At 41.8% G+C, this 11,452-nt stretch overlaps 1 protein-coding gene across 1 annotated transcript in view; it reads right to left on the bottom strand.

Moving 5' to 3' along the window:
* Positions 1 to 4,473: 4,473 nt before the first annotated feature.
* TMEM267 (transmembrane protein 267) overlaps positions 4,474 to 11,452 on the bottom strand; it is a 28,131-nt gene continuing 21,152 nt past the window's right edge. The window contains exon 3 of the mRNA XM_088469436.1: positions 4,474 to 10,204. Coding sequence (XP_088325562.1) covers positions 9,869 to 10,204 — 336 coding nt within the window. The 3' untranslated portion in view covers positions 4,474 to 9,868. The remainder of the gene's footprint in view (positions 10,205 to 11,452) is intronic.

The following is an 11,452-nucleotide window of genomic DNA, read 5'->3' as shown; positions in this document are numbered from 1 at the left end:
TAGCTTCTGCTGTTCTGCTTTCCATATTGAGCAGTTTTTCTTTAAATGGCCAATTTTCCTACATCTAAAACATGGTCGTTTCCTTATTATGCAACTGGGTATCTGTAACTTTAAGGGCTTTTTTTGTGTCATTCTCCATGTTATCCTATTATGCGCCGATATTAATCTATGAGTCTGTTTTTTACAAATTCTAGTGTGAGCTTTGCTTCAGGTCTTGTTTCCAGAGAATTTATCAGTGCACTGTATGTCAGGTAAGCTGCACGGGAGCATGGCTACTAAGTGGCTGTACTTTATATCTTCTCCATATTTGTCAACATTCTGGTCGGCATAGCGGGGGTGTTTGTAGGGAGTGTGGGGTGTCCAGGGCTAGGGTGCCAGCCAAGAGACTTGCTTGCTTTTCCAGGAGGTTGGGAGTGCCACCTGATTTTCGGGAGCCTCTCGGCCGTTCCATGAGAGTAGTCAAGTATGACCTTCTATATATGATGTTATCTGCTAACAAAATCAATGAGCACATTTACAAAAACACAGGACAGTGCTCCTTGGTGATTAATATTGGGCTACGATCTTCTGTCATTAGCCAACACCTTGCTATGAGATTTTCCAGCATTCTCTGCAGAAAACATCTGCCTTTTAAACAAGGCTCACAGTGATAGCAGGAGACATTGAGTGAAAAAAAATACTATTTATTTACTTAGGGCTTTCATTTCCACAGTGCACGCGTGAGCCTGCAAGCCCGAGTCACCCATGTCTACATGCACCAGAACTGGCCTGGGAAAGCTGCCAGACTACTCTAACCACTGCAAACCAGTATCGCCAGGCAGGCAGCAGAATATCACTTCAGCATCTGTCCTGGATAGACCCAAAATATAGTATGCAGCTGCAGCACACATCCTAGCTCACAGACAAGGTAGAGCAGAATTTAAGTAAGCAGCGTGGATGAGGATGCCCCACATTGCTCTCTTACATATGCAAGGTGAATAATGTTGGTGGAGCAGCATGATGACATGGTTAATACACACTTTAAAAAACAAAACAGTGCTACGTAATCCTTGTTTACAGACCAAAGAAGCATTTTGCTAGAACTAGGGGAGATTTTATGCATTAAAGCACAGGTTCTCAAACTCGGTCCTCAGGACACCAAACAGTGCATGTTTTCTAGGTCTCCTCACAGAATCACAAGTGAAATAATTAGCTCCACCTGTGGATCTTTTAAAATGTGTCAGTGAGTCATAAATACACCTGTTCACCTGCTGGGTACCTGTAAAATGTGAACTGTAAGGGGTCCTGAGGACCACTGCGTTAAAGGAAGTGGTTTGGGGGTTAGCGTTGGGATATGGTTTAGATCAGAGGTTCTCAAACTCGGTCCTCAGGACTTCACACAGTTCACATTTTCCAGCAGGTGCACAGGTGTATTCATTACTTACAGACACATTTTAAAAGGTGGAGCTACTTATTTCACTTGTGATTCTATGAAGACCTGGAAAACATGCGCTGTATGGGGTCCTGAGGACAGAGCTTGAGAGCCTGCAATCTAGATAATATCCATATAGGACCTTATTTACTAACTAGAGAAAGCTATATCACCCCATCAATCAATGGTTACCACTGTGCTATAAGATTACCCCCCCCAAACACATTTCAGTGAGTCCCTCCAAACTATTTCACCAGGAAGATCCCAGCACTCTGTATAAGAAGGGTGCGTGGCCTTACATGGAAGGTTCTTATTGCAGAGGTCGAAAAGTTTTTTTCTAAAATGTAGGAGCCATCTTAAACATTTAGGAGCCAAACCATCGTTCCCAACCAAAATCTGAAAACTTGTATTAACCAACACACATTCCTCTTCAATACTCCTCAGACATCCCCACAGGACATTTCAATGCCAATGAGACCCTGCAACATGCTCCTCCCTGGCCCCCTAATTCATATTATGCCACACTTTAGTGCACCCTAATTTATAGTATACCATACAGTGATGTCTTCAATTCAGTTCTGCCACATAGTAGCAAATCCAATCATTAATATTTTAGGAGAAAAATGTTAAAATGAAGTAAAATAGGGAAGCAAGGTTTGGTTTCTTAATGGCTGAAAGGAATATTAGAGCACTCCATTCCACACGGTGTGTAATCTATACACATTGGTCGCTAGACACAACATCTTGGCATAGAACGAACACCACCAGGTCCTAAGCCTGTGGGCTTTCAGTTGTACCAGAACTGCTTGTACAAACCTCTGACTTCTTCCAACGAGGACATCTCTGATGATACCAGAAACAAGAGTGCAAACTAAAGGCACTAGCAATTAAGCTACATAATCAGGCCAGGACCCACGGCTCTGCCCTCCCTAACACAGGCAATTTACCTGACTACGTAGGCTGTGTAGTACATCTCCTGGCGGCTTACCAGCTGTGGACTGTGATTGCCTTTGCAGCGTGATCTGTCAGACCAAGCAACAGGATCTCCTCTTCAGTGACAGCTGGGAGCAGGCAACCATGATACCGGGAGTTTGGCGGAGTTGAGCTGAGCAACGGGAGATTTGAAACTGGTCAGTCAAGGCAGAAAAGGAGCGCTCTCAAACTTCCTCCACCAATGCAGAAACGGGGGGGTGGGTCCTCCTTCATTATGACTGTCTATTGCTACACGCAGAGTGGAAGCCTACCTCTCATCACTCACAGGGTCTAGACTGAGCCAATCGGAATCAAACTATAGAGCAGACAACAGCAAACTCTAGTCATCCGGGCTGAAATCTTAATCGCCTTGGCGACCTGGTGCCCGGTATTTGTTAAGCCCTGCCTTATTGCATAGCAGTTGCTTTTTAAAATGTAATGTACAATGATCTAGACCAAGCAGCAAATTTTTTTCCCCAGCTATAAGTGCATCAGGCACAATTTTGTAAACCTAATGGCAGAGTTATGTGATTTCCACCTCCCATTCTTCAGTTTTGAATGATCCATATGTCAGTTTTTTTTTTATAACCTCAGAACAAATATGGCTTCCATGGAAAGACGAGTCTACAGATAAAAAAATAAAAAGGTTTTCATTTAGTTTTTTTCTTTAATTAAGGTTTAAAATCAGGTAATTAAACTACACAATATTTAATTATAAGACGTAGTGTTTCCATTGCAAACTGCACCCTTTTATGCCACATTTATTAAGAACAATTTGCCTTAATTCCATTTTAATATCTAGGAGCCAGATCTGCATCACCCCACTCACTTTTCACGATACAGTCTCAAATTCAGTAAGGTCAAAATGGGTGCGGTTCATTGGAATGGTATTACTGGGAAATTGGTCTGAATAGATCAGGGCATGGTCGAATGTATAACAAATTGGTAGATCTGCAGAATGGCTTTATAAATGACAATTATATTTAATTCCCAGTCTGAGCTGCATTAAACCACCAGCTGAAAGCTGACCGGGTATAGCTTAGCCAGAATGCTGTGTGTATTTTTTAATTAATATGTGACGACTGGTATAGTAAATGGTACATTAGCATACAATACTTTATAAAAACTGAGGATCATGGTGGGCCAGCATTAGTGCCTTCAATGTTTTTATTCCAAGTTGGCTTAGGCAATACAGTAATATTGAAATATGGGATCCGCAGCGCTCCTCAATATAGAGGCCACCAATAAAGTTTGCAGCCTGCAAGAGATAAAGGGGAGTCCAATAACCCTCTGGGGTGGAAATAGCAAGAATGTGGTTTTACTTATGGTGCACACACGGTCAGATAAAAAGGACGATATAAACTATAACGATATAGTTTGATCGTTTATATCGTCCCTTTTTTAGCCCCCTCCAACGACCATCGATGCGCAGGCACGGATGGTCGATATCGACCATCGCCCATGCAGGCTGACCAGGTCGATATATCGACCAGGTAAGCCAGTTTACTATAGGGACCCACGATTGTTGATCACGGGTCGTTAAGTCGTTTGGGGGTTGGTGCATGTTGTTCGATATTGAACATTCAGCACATGCAGGACGATTAGACAACGATATCTGATTGTTATCTGATCGTCCCGTGTAAGGGCCATATGGCGCAGGTAAACTGTGAAGGAATGTATCTTTTTTTTTTTTTTGAAGATAGACAGAATCTCTTTGTAGTAACAAAAAAAAAGAAAAAAAGTGTCAAATTTTTGTAGTAATAATATTTTCCAACCATGCCACAGAAGTTTAAAACATTTATTTATTTCTCTAATTAAAAGCACGACACTTCATATAAAGCATTTGAAAGTTTCCATATTCTTAAGTACATGCTGCGTTTCGCCAGTCACAGCCCACTTCATCAGATTGTAGTAAATTGTACAAGGAAATGCTTTATATGAAGTGTCATACTACCTGTAATTGGCCAGAGTGTGAATTCTATCTCACCATAGCATCTAACGCAATTGTAAAGGAACATGAGAAATATTAAAGTGCTGGAACTTAATCAAGATTTACAAACATACACCGACTTCCACTCTATGGATCAATAACAATTTTATTTTTGTAAATTTACCGTAACCATACTTTGTTTAATCCATTCTCATTATAGATTAGGGATTAAAAAAAACAAAAAAGGCACTGCAAATGCTTTGCAAGGCATGGTCACATTTGTCAATACATGTGCACAATTATACATTTTACATCGAGTAGATTAAAGTTTCCACTATAGTATATGGAAAGATCTCATATTTGGTCCAATGCTTACTATAGGCAGCAATTGTTATTGTGACACCTGCAGGCTAGAAGAAGGTACTGCATTCAAACAATAACGTCAGAATAATCAGGAGTAGCACAAAAATCATCACACTGATCCATTTTATTTTATATAATGAAAGATTGCAAAGTTCAATTACATTGTATTTCACATTAAAAAATAAATAAATACACATCATATATTATACCTCACAATGTGTACGAGCCGAGCAGAGTTATCTGTATATTTGCATTATGGCGACACCTTCATCTGATGGCGTTACCAAAACAAAAGTGAGAATATATTTTTTTTATTGCAGCAGTGTTTAAATAGAATAAAATTTCATTATTTACATTTATGTAAGAAAAACACTAAAACATTAAGTTATATATACAATATTATCTGTGAATTTTATTTATACTTTATTATTATTTTTTACTAGTGGAACCACTCAATACCAGTATCACAATATATATTTAATAAATTATTGGGGGAAGGGGGGCACACTAAATCCATGAAACGCACCTGAGGCTCTTACCATATCTACTTTGCTAAACCCTCTATACAAGATGTTGAGCTTTGGTAAAATAATATCCAGTAATCACTCCCTTAATTAAGCAGGACAATAACCAATGCTCACAGCCAAACAGCAGTGAGGATTCCCAATTTACGGGGGGGGGGAATCATAATTGAGACACATGGTTTGGTCTGGCCAGGATGGGTCTTGAAACATACTGGTCCCAAAATCAGAAATGTTGGGAGGTATAACATACCATAATGGAACAGCATTGCTATCTCACAGCACTGGGGCCATGGGTTCAATTCAAGCTTTCAGTTTCAAACAGGGCCCTTTATGTGTGGAGTTTGTATGTTCACTCCGTGCTTGCGTGGATTTACTCTTAGTGCTCCAGTTCCCTCCCACAATCCAAACACCCTAGTGTGTCTGGGTAATAGGGAAAACACACTAAGCTTCCCTGGGGCAGGGACTGATTACGTACATCTTCTCTATAAAGCACTGCGTGATATGGAGGCACTATATAAAATGCTGTGTAAGCCAGTGTCGTGATGTCATGATATACAAAGGTCACTCCTGAAGTGAACATAACATTTGGGTGTAGAATTGGAGGGGGTGGGGGTGGGGGGAGAGTCAGTCACTAAATAACAACTTGCTTGGTTCAGCTCTGTGCGTTTGCTGCACTCTAGAATGATCATGTATTATATAGTGCGCTGTAGTCTACCTATTTACAGAAATAGACATATGTGTTACAGCAGTGTCCGTGTGAATGGAATACTATATTAAAAAAATAAATCTGACATATAATATAGAGTCTAACAGCTGTTCTCGGTGATGGCCATGAACAAAGCCTTAGAGGGCTGCCGGCTGGACAGAACTGAATGACCTCCTTAACTCTAGGTACCCCTCAAAAAATGCTTTTCATGGCTGCAAGTTATTACAGAGCCATATAACAGCCAGAGATGTCCTGGGAGAAATCAGACTAAAAGAAACACATGAAACATTGTGCAGAGACCTCAATCATCACACCTGATTGTCCCTGTATATATGTGATCAGTGTATGAGGGCGGAAAGGACCAGAGCACTGGCACACACCATCAGGGTAGTGATGTGATGATGCCAACTGCCTTGGGGATGCCATGGTGACAGGCATGTAAACAGAAACAGGGCTGTGGGTGGCATTTAAGGGTTTTATAGAGCCTTGGAGGAAAGAAAAGACCGGGCCCAGGATTTATGCTCTGTGGACCTATATCTGCTATAGACTTAGGCAGGTTTTATTTCTGCTCCGATTAAACAGAAGAAGATCTTGTGAAAGATTCCATCACAAACTTCGTCATCTAGGGGTGTAAAAAGCATATAAGTGGTCTGTGTTACTGGCACCATAGTACACCCTTACACAGACCACAGAAATGACCCATGTATATTCTCCCATGTAAGTGAATGATACAGCCTGCTCGGAGACTACATCCCACATCTGCTACATACAGATGTCATGTTATAGAGAGATGTGCATTTCTATTCAAATGTAAAAATAAATATACTATTAGCAACAAAAGTATAGCTGCAATTTAGATTTAAATTTAGACTTAATGAGCATTAAAATACCTCTCTCTAATAAATATATCATACACACACACACACACACACACACACACACACACACACACACACTAGTGGCCAAATTGTGGAAACCTTTTGGAAAATGTGCATTCTTGAAGTTTAACAGTTTATAGCACTAATATATTTTAGTATTATACCAAAAAACATACATCACTACGATTGCAATTTCATTTAGAACATAATGAGGCATAATACAATGAATTTTATAACAACATTTTACATTCTGAAAACAGTTATATGTACTGAACTGTGGGAAAGAACATTTCTTAATTTTGCACAATATCCATTAGTACTGTGTTTGGAAGCCTTTTGCTGCAATTACATACCTCCCAACGTTGGTGGGCAGTGGGTCAGGACCCTTGCGTCCACGTCAGGAAAGGGGGTGGAGCCTAGGAAAGAAGGGGTGGAGCCTCTCAGATCCCCCCTTTCCATCTATTTACCTGCTGCTCTGCTATTGGGGAGCAGTAGTGTGTGTTCACCCCAACTGACCCCCACTCCCCCACTGCAGGACACTGATGTATTTGCTGCTATTTAAAGTGTCATTGATCACACAAATTCATCCCACACCTTTTGCTATCATACATCCCCACAGCATAACACTAACTGGATGCTTCACAGTAGGTGTTGTGCACTCAGGTAGCAAATCTTCTCAAATTCTTCTGCGGACATATTTCATTCCATCACTACCAACCAAATATGGATATTCTGGTTTCATCACTCCAGACGACACTGGGCCGGCTCCATCGTGTGCATGCGCGAGACCCGGCTAGCGACGGGCACTCAGTTGCTCTGGGTCTCGCACCAAAGAGGGCGAGCTGTCGATGTTGAGTGACAGCTCGCCCTGTTTGGTGGGCGGGTCAGGGGGGTGGCTGCCCAAACGTGAGCAGTTCCCATGAGAACACCTGCCGCTTGGGGGCGGCCCCACTGACATCACAAGTGATGTCAGTGGAGAGCTTCTGGCTCTGTTAGAGCCGAAAGCTCTCTGGGGCTTGCAATGGGCGAGACCCTACCACAAGGGTCTCGTCGCAAGCCCGATGGTCGCGATGGTCTTGACCATCATCCTGGCCGCTCGCAATAGCCAAGAGGCCGCTCCAAAAAAAAAAAAAAAAGCCCGGCCCTGATTCAGAGCGATCGCTCTGTCAGAGCGACAGTCTTTGAATCAGGCCCACTGTTCCATTGTTCTTCTGACCAATTAATATGCTTTTTAGCCCATTCTAATCTTTTCTGTCTTTGTTTGAGAGATAAAAGTGGATTTTTCCTTGGAAATCTGGAATTTAATCTAAAATATTGAAGTCTGTGTCCTGGCACTTTGGATCGACTGAGTCTGTTGATACTTATTTCACAGTTCCGAAATGCCTCCTTTGGTTACCTTCTTCACGTAAAATAGTCAACTCTTTGTACTTTGCTTGTCATCCTATATGAGTTACACAGCTTACTTAAAGTAAAAAAAAAAAAAAAAAAAAAATGCATAAAAACAGCTACCAACTTAGAGCCATATTCAAATCCAGGCAAAAAGTCTGAATCCGCGATAAAGTATCGTGAGTGACGTCATTTCGCCAGACGGAAAGTTTCTGCCGTATTCAATTCTTGCTACTTTTCGCCGGTGCGGAAAGTCAATACAATGTACACGACGAAAAAACTTTGCCTCTGAATAGCAGGCGGAAAAAAAGTGCAGAATTGCGGTTTTGGGGTGCAAAGGTGCGGAAACCACTCTGCACCCTTTAGTAAGGACCCCAAAGGATAATTATATCAAAACAAATGCATGAAAAAAAAAAAAAAGAGAAACACCCCAAAAAAGCACTTTGAAAATAGAGTTGAAAAAGTACAAAGTGGGGGGTACAAACGCAAAAACTAGCGAAAGAGAAATTTTGGGGAGTCTGATAGTATGGGGGAGGTGTTTTTCTATTGCAGGTGTTTGCTGAAGGTGCATTTTTTGCAGCACTTGAAGCTTGACTTTACCTATTTTTAACTATGCTTGCACCCATTTTCAAGTACCCAAAATTTGACAGGACTACTTATTTTCACCCCAAAAAAATTCTTTATGCTATTCTTCACCACTTGTGCAAAGCCGCTATTTTGGAGCAATTGACAGCACTTAAGTACCCCAAATAGCTTCAGTAGGGCTAATCGGAAATATCTACATTGATCCCCAATGTTAGTGCATCTTTTGGGGGGTGTCAGGCTGATTTCCCCAATTCTGCCAACAGTTTTTGCATGTTAGAGTTCCGCCGGGATGCGTTTTTGCATCCTTTGGAATTTAATACAGCGAATAGAGGGGGTGCGCACAATAGGTTTCCGCGGCTAAAACACGAGGAAATCTGCAAAAAGTGCGCCATCCGCAAAAGTATCGCGAGTGCGAAACTAATTGAATACGGCCCTTAGTGAAAGTAAAACATCTTATCTAGTTGTTTGATTATCAATTCTGGTAGCTCCCTATCTTTATTTAGCCACAACTTTTTATGTAATAAAGAGAATGCTTTGCGGTGAACTAAATTATATTGTGTATAACTCATCTTTCCAATGATATATACCTTCATAGGATTTTCTTTACAAATAATGCAATTATATGCTATTAAACCCTAAAAACACACATTTTCCAAATTTTATATATATATATATATTATATATATATATATATATATCTCCACAAAATATGACATGAAATTAGAATATATATATTTATTATACCCATACATACACACACGGTCTGTACCCCATATAGTTCCCTTAAAGGGGTCAATTCAATTAACTGCAAAGTACTGGCGACCGCTAGTGTGGCTATATGCCGCACTTATGGCACCTCTAGATTTGCTGATTTTTATTTGCAGTGCAATAGGGTTGCGAGTAAAAATGTGCAAGTCCAAGCTGCGAGCTACGGTGCCGGCAACAACGTGGAAACGCTGTTGCAAGGACAACTCCCACCCTTAGCGGGTAATTGAATAAACCCCAAGGTGCCTTTGCAACTTGTCAAAATTTAATTTTATAATATAAAAAAAAAAAAAAAAGTACATTTTTATCCACCACCTAGACCCATAAGAATTTACACCGGTCCCTCCTTCAGACATCAATGTGTATTCCGTGCTTTTTGGTCATAATTTCTCTCGTTCCAGTTAGGTACATGATCAGAGAACACAGATTCGGCAAGGAGGCGGTGATCGCCACATATAGCCAATATGGAAGCGGGGCAGTCTTTCCGAACGGGCAAAGCCAGAGTCCATGACGGATCCCATCGCGGACATGGTGAGAAGTCCAAGATATCAGCACCATCCAAGGGAGGAAACACCAGGAGTCCTTCAACCTCAGGAGCTGCATGAGAAACTTCAGGACCACGGCCACAACGGGAATCATTGTGGAACAGTGAAAAGGAGGGCGGTGAGGTAGGGTAAGTGCAGCCTACGGAAAAGCAAATACAAAGACGGAGCAATGTTAGTAAATGACACATTTTTTCATCTTCACATTGGTCACGTTTAGCGCTCGTACCACTTGCCAGTGCCTCCAAACAGCCAGTCGGTAAGTAAAGTGTTAGACAAGTTCTTTCTATATTAGTAAGAAGAGTAATAGAAAACGCACTCATTTCTCTTTTGCAATTGTAGCCTTTGACAGCATTATTTAAATAGGCGTCTTATCATCTAGCAGACTGATTTGAGAAAAGTGGAGTTATTAGGAGCTGTAGAAGAGTAGGGGAGATAGTCTGAGGATACGTCCTGGTTAGTCGAGGCTTCACCTACTAAGTCAGGTCCAACAGTTCAGCCAGTAGGACAGGGATGGGGAACCTCAGGCCGGGGGCCATATAAAGCCCCTGGAATCATTTGGTCTGGCCATCTGAGCTTTTTTTCTGCTAGCCTCATCTGGCTAGCAGTGTTCCTAGAATGGCACCCTGCAGCAGTGTCGCCTGGAGCGTCCTTAGGACGTTTCAGACGGTCACACCGCTGCCCTTACAGCTCCCCGGAGCATCCTCAGGATGCTCTGTGCATTGCTGTAATAACCGGTGATTGTAGCCCCGCCCCCGTGTGACATCACACGGAGGGGGCGTGGCCTGCACCGGGCCCGCGAATAATGTTATATATATCAAAATGTCTCTCAGCAGATAAAAGGTTCCCCACCCTTACAGTAGGGAGACACCACTTATGTCACTCAATAAAAAATATTTGCGGTATTGTAAGAAGAATGACAGTAGGTATATATACACATCACTCTTTAGGAACACTGGGCTTTCTGCTCCCATGGGCAAAATATTCATCATAGTTGTGCGCTAACAACCTGTATAACCGCTTACTGCATCACTACAGATTGTATCAGCGCCGTAATTTACCATGCTGAGGCGCCTCTGCCGGGGGTTTCTCCATGATGCTGGTGGCTAAAGGTTACAGCAAAATGCACATAGTTGTTTTACCTTGCGGGGAACAATGGGGGACATGACTACGGCAGACTGTACTGGATATACAGTATAGATGCACATAACAATTCATCTTTGCTGTCAAAGTAAATTATTATTGTACTAAATAAACGTGACCATTTGTCAGTCTCCCGAGCCTTAATCTACGGTCCTCAGCAGCGCTCATACTCTGCCATACTCCCCGCCGAGCGTTACCTGCAGCGACAGCGGATGACGTTCATTAGGACACAAAAAAAAGAGACACT

This window comes from Taudactylus pleione, unplaced genomic scaffold, assembly GCF_031769625.1.
Source record: "Taudactylus pleione unplaced genomic scaffold, aTauple2 ptg000092l, whole genome shotgun sequence".
NCBI classification, from domain to species: domain Eukaryota; kingdom Metazoa; phylum Chordata; class Amphibia; order Anura; family Myobatrachidae; genus Taudactylus; species Taudactylus pleione.
Note: the sequence above shows the minus strand (reverse complement) of the source record. Positions and strands in the feature narration are given on the sequence as shown.